General features: G+C 35.8%; 1 protein-coding gene across 1 annotated transcript; it reads right to left on the minus strand.

The window, feature by feature from the left end:
- Positions 1 to 475: 475 nt before the first annotated feature.
- LOC133337142 (uncharacterized) lies at positions 476 to 7,806 on the minus strand (the record flags this gene model as incomplete). Its single annotated transcript, XM_061545403.1, has 3 exons — positions 476 to 539; positions 6,920 to 7,174; positions 7,692 to 7,806. Coding segments are annotated over 3 exons (396 nt in total), but the record flags the coding sequence as incomplete, so codon positions are not given.
- Positions 7,807 to 11,907: the final 4,101 nt, after the last annotated feature.

Raw genomic sequence — 11,907 nt, forward strand, 5'->3', positions numbered from 1 at the left:
TAAGGGAATATAAAAACTAAAATTAAATTAAATAAATTCAACATCATTTTACCATAATGATATTGTACTCACTATAAAAAACCAATACGCACACACACATACACATATATGCATTCACATACATAAACATTGATGTTATATAGAGCCGTATTCGTATGTATGTGATGAGAATATAATTTGGCCATATTGTTTGAGGTTTTTTGGTTTTTTGGCAACGAATTAGTAGAGAAGAAGTTCATAATAGAAGTAGTATAGAAGTAGACGAACATAAAAAAGTATCACAGGAAAAGTTTGATGTTTATAGTGAACATTTATGTTTTCTTTGTTTTTTAAGGAACATATATTGATTTAATTTATAATTTTATCTATTTTTTTGTTTTTTTTCTCATTTTTTGTTACATATTATTTTGTTTATAAATTATTTCTTGTTTTGTTCTTTGACATTTAACATAACACAAACAAAAAGAAGAAGAAGAAAAATACACAACACAAAATTATTAATATTAATGCCACTTAAGAACGTACGATCCCGGGAGTAACTAAAAATACACAAAAATCAATAAGAAAAAAAAATACACAAAACATTAATAAAAGAAATTAGTAAAAAAAAGTTTTTGTTTTTTCAAAATTATTAATCAATCGGTGTGAACCGATTTTAATACATAACCCAACATCAATTTTTTTAATTTTATCCTATTACACGATTTAGAAGCATACGGTTTCGATTTGTCCTAGTGTTAGTTCCATTAATCATGTCATTATTGTTATTTCAGATAAGTAAATGATTGGTCTAATGTAGCCTGGCCTAGGTGATGGGTCTGCCATCTATCGTTGTCTAGAAACAACGCGTTCTTAAATTGTGTACACTATTTGGAATTCTAGCTTATTTAGTGTAGCCATTAGGTGTCACCCTCATTTCTGATGATGAAACTGGTTTTAGAATGTCAGGGTCCTATTTGGCTTGACCTTCATATTTTTGTTGACTTCAAACGGCTGAAGGATCTCTTGGTAATATTTTCAATTCAATTTACAGGTTTCCAGCATGATTTTACGACAATGTGCCTGAAATTTACCATTATGGGTTCTCGAAGAGTGAGCTCCAAATAATTGCTACGGCCAATTTGATATATTTTGAAGATCCTAATCGAATTTTTAAACCCATTTCGGGTAACTTCTTCGAAGACATTTTTTATTTTAGCCATTTCATAACGGGCCTCTATTACAGTTCGTTTTAGATTTTGTGAAGTCCTTAGCCATATTCTCAGATAACAAAATGCTTTCTAACAGATATTTTTGTTATATAGAAAAAATTCTCATATTGGTAATATTTAAACTACACTAGGTAATATCACTGCTTGCAAATAGTGTCAATGACATATCATTCATATAACATTCCGCACGATCGTAACCTCTTTCTTAACTTGAAGTGACTGTCACGAGGCATTTCAAGTACTAACACAGTAAATTCTCCAGAGTAGAATATTAAAAAAAAAAAATCTATGAGTATTCACCACTCCAATTTTTGTTTATAGTTTCTACATGGGGGATTGGATGATCGAATTTCAACTAAGTGGTGGGTAAGGTATTTGTGGGTATTCGATCATAGTGCTGTCATATTATATTTTAGTTCAGAAATTGCCGGTAGATGACTCCTCCTGTTTTTAGCATTGACACAATCCATATGTGGTTAATTGTTTTAAACAAAACGTAATATGACACCATTTTAATCGAATGTCCACATATACCCTACTGTAGTAGACCAAATATACCATGATTCCTATCATATTACTATGGAAATTCTGAGCCGGTAACCGATACTTTAAGAGTGTTGACACCAAAATTTAGAAGAGGCTGCAATTTGGACCGCTTCTTCACAGATTTTTTAGTATAACTCCATGTTTGACATAACCCCCTCACAAAGGCCACGCATCATTTAAGGTATGTTCAAGTCATTGCCTAATTTCCCAAACTGAGTGTCTAAAGTTTTTTATACCCTTCACAACTGTGGTATAGGGTATTACGTCTTTGTGCATATGTTTGTAACCGGCAAAAGGAATCGAGATAGACCCATGGTTCCTTTTGAGAATATGCATAGAATCACTTTCTGAGTCCGTCCGTCTGTTGATGTTAAATTGTAAACAAAGTACAGGTCACATTTATAATCCGATTTGGATGAAATTTCGTACAGCGCATTTATTTGGTCCAAGGGCGAATCCTATTGAAATTGGTGAAAATCGGTTAAGATTTATATATGGCTCCCATATATATTTTCGTCCGAATTAATGTAAATGGTGCACCAAAGTCCCTTTATATTTTTCGATTTGCACGAAATTTGGCACAGCTTAATGAATTAGGTCTAGAATGATGTGTGTTAACTTTCCAGAAAATGGGTTCAGATTTAGATATAGCTCCCATATATATTTTCGTCTGATTTAAGGTAAATGGTGACAACCCTACGTCACCATTCTCTGGTATTATTTTGGACGGGAATTAGAAGCTATGGATCTGGATGGCATATGGTTTCAACAGGACGCTGACGGTCCCTTATATATTATGAAGTCCTTGTTGGAAACCCCTTTATTAAAATATTTTTAAAAAAAAAAGGCAAACCGAATGTTATTAATTATTCACACTATTAACCATCATAAAGTCTTACGATGAACATATAAAACTGATGTTGAGTTTAATACAAAAATCAAATTACAAATAAATACTGACGACAACTAAAATATTCAAATTAGTAAAATGAAGCACAGATACCAAATAAAAAATACCACAATAAATACAAATAATATTTATAATAATGACTAGAGTATAGAGTTAGTTCTTCATGTAGATTTAAAAAAAAAATACGACTATATTGTTAAGTACGTTTACTTCACAACAACATAATTATCATCATCATTATCGTTAAGATACAACTCTGTATTTTAGTACGGTGTTATCGACATTGTGTTAAACGGACATTTTTAGACATGTTTCTATTTAAGATCAAAATTCAAAAAATAATATCATACTCATTTTTCGGAGGGTGGGAAGGCATGATCTTGTAACAAAATATATGGGTGACAGCTTCATTTTTGGTGTTGTAGAAAATTTTGTTTGGAAAATCGATTGTTTTTTTTTAATACAGGGTTGTCTTTTATTTAGTAATTAGCATGAAATAATTTTGTTTGAGATATTTTTTATGTTATCGGATTTATTAAATTTTGAATTAGTTTTTTTTTTTCGTTTACAATTTAATCAATTTGTTGTTTCTATTTAACTAAAAGTCGAAAATGTATCAGGATATGTAAAAGCTATAAAAAAAATAAAATCAAAATATCCAAATTAACAACAAAAATATACAAAATAATTAACAACAAATATAACAAAAATAATCAAAATACTCGTTGTAAGCTTTTTACATTTTATGTGTTCGATTTTTTTAATAAAACATCTAAAATATGCACATAAATATTTATGTTTAATATTTTTGGAGGGGGGAATTGAAAAAATGGGAGTTTAACCAAATTTCATAGGGGATCTTCTAGTATATAATTCTGATACAACAAAAAGCCTTTCTAATATAAATTGTATTAATTATTAAAATATACAATACTTTAGTATTTGTATTAACTGTATAAAGTATTTAAAATAATTATAAACACTTTTATATATATATGTATGGTTAATTTTTTGTAAGAAATATAATTAAAATAAATAAATAAAATGAAAAATTGTCTGTTTTTGTACTTCGATTAGGAGGGTCTGAATAAAAAAATCGGTCTTTCCATCGAATTCGTGACCTTTCCCTTCTGCGTGAACTATAACTTGGCTCTCTTTTAAATGCCTTTTGAACTGAGGCATCCTCATCCATTCTCACAAAATGGTTCATTCCGTCGACGCAGATCTCTCAAACACTCCAAGAGCTGCATAATCTACAGATCCACACACCAGCACGAGTAGTTAAATTGCTTACACAGACCATAGTAGCATCTGTTGGCCAACACTACCCTTCTCCGAATTCCAAAACTGAAGTCATCAGTTTCATTTACGGTGATACCGAGGTATATAAAATCGTTGATACCCCAATGCTGTAGTTTTAAAGTTTCACAGTTGGTCCGAGTTTTCTGGACGTTTTGCGCGTTGACACCATAAGCTTGGTCTTCTCGGAAGGTTCAAAGGTGGCTGTTACCGATCTTAATTTTCGATGTCATCGGCATATGCGAGTAACATGTGCCTTCACATCTCGTATGACCTGGATGTTAAAAAGTTCAAACGAGAAACTATCACCTTTTCTGAAACCTCGTTCAGTATTGAAGAGCTCCCAGAGATCATCTCCTACATAGGCGTATTAATTAGCAGAAATTTCGAACGCAGACATGGCTTTAAACACCTTTGAGCGGATAGGGCTATCGAATGCGGATTTAAAGTCAACGAATATTTGGAATGTGTCGATTTGTTTTTAGTGGGTCTTTTCTAGGATTTGGCGCAGTGTGAAGATCTGGTCTATAGTGGATTTGCTAAGTCTGAAGCCGCATTGATAAGATCCAATAATATCATTGACTGGCTTCAGTCGTTCACACAGCACGGTGGATAGTACTCTATATTTCGTCTAGGATGGATGAAGAGATGTTATTAGGAGTGTTCAACAGACTTAGTCGCCACCTATGACTTATATACACTACAAATATTTGGCAGGATACAAGTGTACTTTGAATACCTAAGCCGAAAAAAATAATTGCTAAACACATTTCTACTTAAAACCATGGGTCTCTTAGTCCACAACATTATACAGGGCAATATCCTCAACAATACACTAACATGCGAACACAATGGTTCAATGATGAGGCTGGCATCTCTCGTTGCGTAGAAACAACACCTCCTTGCATTGGGAACATTGGTTGGTATCCTTGCTAATTCAGTGTTCCCGTTATCCTCTGGTTGGTGCAATATCCGCTAAGAATTATCGACCAATAAGTCTTTAATCATATTTCAACTGAAACCCATGTATCACCCCGGTACACCAAAATACAAACATCGTTAAAAAAAGACAGGTCAGTGTGAGCCTACCTGTTATCTCCTGTTGCTACTCTTGGATACTAAGGGCTTCCGCAAAGCATCTTAGTCTATTAGTAATTGTGTTAGTTTCGTGGATCGTTATTGTAGGATACCCAAGATTGGTCTGCAGCAACATGTCCGATGTGAGAAAGCTGTCATCTTTCTTTGCCTAGAAACAACCCATTCTTTAATTGGATACACTGATTTGTGTCCTTGCTTAATTAGGATTGAAATTCGCCTCTGAATGTCATTCCTATTTTGTATTTTCTTAATGTATTGATGCGGTGGTTGGTTATTAAAATATCAGGGGCCATCGAATGAATGCAATCGGGCTGTAGCAATCCTTTTTCAAATATTCGAAAATCATCTCACGTTACATAGTGAAAACGCCTCATTGAATTGTGAGCGGTGGTTGTGGTTCTTACTAATTTATACCGAGGTTGGTTATTAGAATGCCAGGAGGTTGTAACCCACTTTCTTCAAATATACGAAAATCACTATGAAATATTTTTTTCTTCTCTGATGGGATTCGAATCCCACTCGCAATAGTCATCTCAAGTGTAGGGAGTTATATGAGAGTCATTCTATAAACTATGCGTATATGAGCAAGAGGCCCATGGGTGATGGTCCTAATAACTCAACAAAAACGTGGGATTGATTTGTCACCTGCTACATAGCATTGACTTAGCACACAATGATCAAGGAAGATCCCATTGAAGCGTTCAAAACCCTATGTTGATAGCAAAATTATCAGAATTACTTTTGGACTTTACATAGGGCGCAAATATGAAACAACTGTGGTTAGGTGCATGTACGTATGGTATATTAGATTCGGATCTGTAAAAAGTTCGCCACTTCTAGTGGTCGAAGCCACAGATCAATGTATTAAAGATCTATTAATCGAGCTTTGTAAAAAAATAAATGACACCTATCATGTGAACCTTGCATGCATATTTGGCAGATTTCTTCGATTCAGCCATTCTCATCAATGACTGACCATCCTGACCAATGCAGCCACAGATCAACGGATCAAAAGTCTATAGATTGAGCTAAGCATTAAATAAATGACACGTATCATGCAAACCCTTCTTCTATTTGTGGCAAATGTCTTCAAGTCTAGTTGGATAGCTGGTGGGAATGACTGACCCTCCTGACCGATGAAGCGCTTGTGATCCAAAGCAGGAAGCTTTCAGCTTGCCGACCGCTTATGATTGACAATTAAGGGCTACGATTGAGCTCATGCATTTTAACAACTTGATGGAATGATTTTTTGGCTGTTTTTGCTAAATTGCCTCATGTCTTTTCGAAGGTGTCGAGGAGATGAATCCGGAAACACAATATAATAGTTGAGATCCGTGGACAGAACTCTTGCCTCCTGATGTAAATAGTCCACAATCGCCATCTGGATACATCCGTCTCTGCAATTGCGTATTGAAATTTGGGAAATTTGGCATACGTGAAGTTCCTAAGTATGGGACGGAACTGACATATTGGCGAACCTGATAAGTATAGGAATAAGTTTACTAAAGCCACCATTTATCTCCTTTGGCTTTTTTTCCTATTAAGTATTTCATCTTTCACTATTAAAAATTTGTAACCTGAGACCGAACCGCATTCGTCGAGATATTTCAATCGAAGTACAAAAACAGACGCTAAAATAAAAAAGGTTTCTCTGCCAATTTGTCAATCAAAAGCATTGAACAATCAGTAATTTAATAATTTTTTGATTGAAAGAATTTCGTATGAATTTTGTAGGCAAATTAAAAAAAAATAGTTATTCAAAATTTGTTTTTGAACGTATATGTTTTGTGATGATTTAAAAGATGTTCCAAAAAAGAATATGTGTAAGAAATTCAGTTATTATTGTTATGTTTACCTTGGTCCCAATCGAATTCTCTATCCCAATCTCTTTCTCGTTCTCTCTCCCATTCGCGGGCCCGTTCACGTTCCCATTCGAGATCGCGTTGACGTTCGCGCGGTGTTCTACGTCCTTTTGTGAATTCATTGTCCCAATAGTCGCGTTCATAATCTTCGTCTCGTTCGCGTTCACGACTTGTTATGTCACGATCGCGACTACCCTCACGTTCTATTGAGCCCATGCGATATTCACGTTCATCTTCGCCCCCATCAACTAACGAATTTTCAAAAATATAATCATCCGAGGATGCATTGTATAGATTCGAGATTTGAAATTTTATAAAAAAAAATAAAGAGAGAACGAGTTGGATTGTTTCGATTGTATTTGGTTTGGTATGGTTTTATTTTGTTTTACACATTGTTATATAGTTTTTTTTTTCAATTAATAAAAATAAACAATAAAAAAGTAGAATAAACATAATTTACAAAAATTTGTTAAAAAAGTGTCAGTATATATTTATTTCTATACGATAAATAAATAAATTAAACTTAAAATTAATGGAAAATGTATTTAATTTTTTTCGTGTGATAGAGCGAAGGTGGTTGAGTGGTTTTGTTAACCTATTTTTTGGAATTTTATAATATTTTTGTTGTTGTTTTGTTTTTTATAATGCCTAAACTTTTATTATTTCTTATTCTCATTAGTTATGGACGACTTAAATGGCATGAAGTCAGAAAAATAAATTAAAAAAATATCTATGCAATAGTTGTGCTTTTGTCACATAACTTACCTGGTGGCGTTGGACCCAAACGGGCCTGATCTGTGGTAGGTGAAGCTTCCTGAGGTATTGGTCTAGGTATGGATTGAGCCGTTGTTATTTCTGGATGTGTGGCTTTCCAATAGGTCTAAAGAGCAAAAAGAAAGAATATTAAATAAATTAATTAACTTATACAAAATCATAATGCAAATTTATATAGAATTTGACCGAAACATTTATATTAAGGGTAGATCCATAATTCCATGACATTTCCCTTGAAGTGATAACAAATGAAAATTAGAAAATGATAAATTCGACCATCCTGCCTCCGCAACAAGAATAGTAAAATTGCGGATTTTCGGAATCGAAGAACTATTATATATATTATATCTCTATTGAATGTATATGGATAACAGTAGATTGTGGAACTGCTGAGGAAGAGTCCCACTTCAGGTACTAGGTGATTTCAATATCAATAATGAGTTGCGGTATTCCGTCCAAGTTAATGAACAATTGATTCCTCATAATTTTACAAGGCGAATGAGGATACCCACAACGACGAATGTGAGATGCTAGTATGCGAGCATAAAAAAATGCTAGACTACATGAAGCTATACAACATTGTGATCGGAACAAGTAAATTGTAGGAAAAGGTTAAGTCACTTTCGAACCCTGGACGGATTACTGCTGATGTTGAGTACCACTTCTGGTACTAGGGGATTTCAATGTCAATATTGAGTTACTATATTCTGTCCAAATTTATGACTAATTAATTGCTCAAAATTTTGCGCAGTGAATGAGGCAACCCACAAGAGAGAACTTATTCTTGAAGTCGATAGACTAGAATGCCAGCATAAAAACTGGCTAGACCACATGAAGCAATACAACATTGTGACCGGAAAAAGTAAATTGTAACTACGGTTAAGACACTCTAGAACCCGACTTAACTACGACAGATCGGAAGAGCTTCGCATGTTGTTTTAACCTGCAGTTTATAGAGCTAATGGAGATTGGCAGGACGAAGAATAGTGTGCTATTGGTATACGAGCCCACAATTTGTAAAGGAAAATTCAGAAATTGGACGGAAGTACTATGGCAATACTTAAGCAATTGAACGAATTTAGAGTCGAGTACTTAAATTCAGCCCTCAAATTGTCGTTAGACATCCACATAGTTCCTGAAGCCATGTCGTCCAGCAAAGGTGAATTTTAGGTAAACATTTGAGACGATATTCCTCTCAATGTGGAGTGTTCGAGTTGAGCAAGATAAAAATGGGTTCGGCAAAATGCACAGTACTACAATATCATAGGACATACATATAAGTAGATGACTGAACCAGAACAGACAGTGCAAGCAAACTTTTATGGAGGCTATTGACCTATAAAAGGCTTTCGATATCGTCAACCAGGCCAAATTGTTCGAGGACACAGCGAAAACCCATCTCTGGCCTCGACTGAAACGCTGGATATTTAACATAAGTTGATTCATTTATAATACTCAGAAACTTATTTCGAAGACCCGTACAGTGAAACGGGAAGTTCCCAAAGGTGAAATGATTTCTCCGGAAATGTTTAACCATCCATATTCCAAAATCACCGGCAATTAGGGTGCTGAAAAGGATGTAAGGTATGCGGAGCCAGTGTGAAATTGTAAGTGATACTAAGTAGAACAAGATTCTGACCTAATGAAATGTCGCTCTAAGATCTGCTGCATGGTGTCTTTTCTTGGGGAGACGAAGATGATACGGTATCGTCCAAAAGTCGCTGATACTCGTTTTTGGCCACAAACTTTTAATGTCAATTAAAATTAGTTTAATATAAAAGGCACAGTCAAGAGGTCCCCTTGTGGTCATACAATAAACTAATCTGAAAATACAGTGTTGAGAACCCCTAGCACCAACAGTCTACACTAAAAATTATTACTGTGACGTACGTGTAATAAGCGGGTATCGGTTTAACAGCCTGCCACCAGCAGGTATAAAAGATGTGGCTTTGGTGATAATCGGGACAATCTTTGGCCTGAGCCTTTGGCTGGAGAAGTAGTTAGTTATAGTTTGCGAGACGATCCCTCGAGTTGCGAGATTATCCCTCGACAACGAGTGGAATTAGCTGTAGAGTATTCGCTGTCTAGTCGAATTTGGTTGCAAAACGAGACCTGTGCTACCAGTGCTGTTGCCTAGTCGAGTGTGATTGAAAAACGAGCTCTTGGCTGCTACTGTGCCAAACTGACGCCAACATTCTTTGTCCGGTCACCGCTCATTGAGTTGCTGCTGTACCAAACTGCCGCCAAACTTTTGAGTCCCGTCACAGTTTGTCGGACTGCCGCTGTGACAAACTGTCTCCTATTTCCGTACCGTTCATCATTTTGCGCTGTGCCAATAGCACCGTTCGTCGAACTTAATCTGGCACCAATCTAGGTGGAATAAATGTCCACCGAGTGGCTACAGGGTTGCCCATATTCGACGGACCCATCCAACGCCATAACTTTTGACAGAGATGTCACATCGCTTAATGACATACCGTGTTTGAAGCGTCAGTCCAAGCAGATTTTTACCATGAACCAATACACGCCACGCGAGCGCTCTGATATAGTTGAAATTTACATTCACCAGAAGAAGTCAATTGTGAAAACTCAACGTGCTTTTAAAACATTAAAAAATGTGAGAAGTGCGCCTTCTAAGAACACCATTAAGCGTTTATACGAAATATTTTCGACTGGTAAGGCTCTTTCTAATCCGAAGAGGCCATATAAAAGTCGACCACGGCGATCGGCCGAGAATATCGCTGCCGTACGAGCCAGTGTTGAGAGGTCCCCAAGAACATCCCAAAAACGCCGTTCTCAGCAGTTGGGCATGGCTCGGTCCACTTTAGAACGGATTATTCGCATTGATTTGCATTTGTTCCCGTACAAAATTCAATTGACACAAAGAATGTTGCCTGCGGACAAGCCTCGTCGATTGGATGGGCCCAAAGACTCGTCGAAATGGCCGAAGATGACGAGCAGTTTTGGTTTCTACAAGACGGCGCTCCACCGCACACAATTCGCATAACAATTGGTTTTATGAAGAATTTGTTTCCGGGCCGTTTGATGTCGAAAAGTGGTGATTTGGACTGGCCACCGCGTTCGCCCGATTTGACGCCGCCTGACTTCTTCTTGTGGGGATATTTGAAGTCAAAGGTTTACGTTAACAAGCCAAGGAACGTAGAAGAGCTCAAGGACAACATTCGTGAAGAAATAGCCATTCTTCCGGCCGAAATGTTGGCAAAAACGATGGAAAATGCAGCAAAAAGTGCACAATACGTCATCAATGCCAGAGGCGGCCATTTGAGAGATATCCTATTCAAAAATTGATGTAAACAAATCTAATTGGAACAAATTAAATGATTAACATTGCCAACCGCCAAATTTTTATTTTTTTCTTTGATTTTTTTTTAACATGGGTCCGTCGAATGTGGGCAACCCTGTATAATAGAAAAACATCTGCCAACAGTCCTCAGACACCATTCGTATTCATCCCATGATCTCGTGCCAAAACTACTTCTAACACAAACTATCAAAACCTCGTTCCGTGACTCGAGTGTTGTCCATGTGTTTTTTATATCTACAATATTAACATTATATTTTGAATAGGATACCGAATGACATGTTTTTGCGATATGTATCACACATTTAGGTTTGTCAGATTTCATGGTTCTCAAAAAATTATACGCCTGCCACACACCACCAAAATCATTAGAGAGTAATATTTGTAAAGTCTGCTTTAAATGTTTCAAACACGTCAAATCGAGAAAAAACAAGTGAATAAGCGTTAAGTTCAGCCGGGCCGAACTTTGGATACCCTCCAACATAGATATACTGACAGGTACTAGAAATGAAAATATAGGAAACATACCAAAAAGTAGACCTATATCGACATTTCTATGTATGCCTCATCTAAATATTGGTTCTAGAACCCATGTTTCTTTGGACAAAATCCGTTAGAGAAAATTTAGATTTCATCAAAACTTTGCCCATTATATTATTTCTACCAAACTTAATTCACATTCGAAGATGGGGAATATCGGTCCACTCCTCTCTGGTACCTCCCACACAGGGCCTAGGTCTAAATACGGGTTATAGTTCATTATCGAACCTTACATTCTAGTTTTTTATCTCGATATCATCCGTAGGTGATATGATTACAACAGAGTCTTAAAACCAAACCCAAAACGCGGAACAAATTGCATAACTATTTTAATATAAAACCAGT

This window comes from Musca vetustissima, unplaced genomic scaffold, assembly GCF_032173495.1.
Source record: "Musca vetustissima isolate MV318-11 ecotype Yass unplaced genomic scaffold, APGP_CSIRO_Mvet_v1 utg411176, whole genome shotgun sequence".
In the NCBI taxonomy this organism is placed as follows: Eukaryota; Metazoa; Arthropoda; class Insecta; order Diptera; family Muscidae; genus Musca; species Musca vetustissima.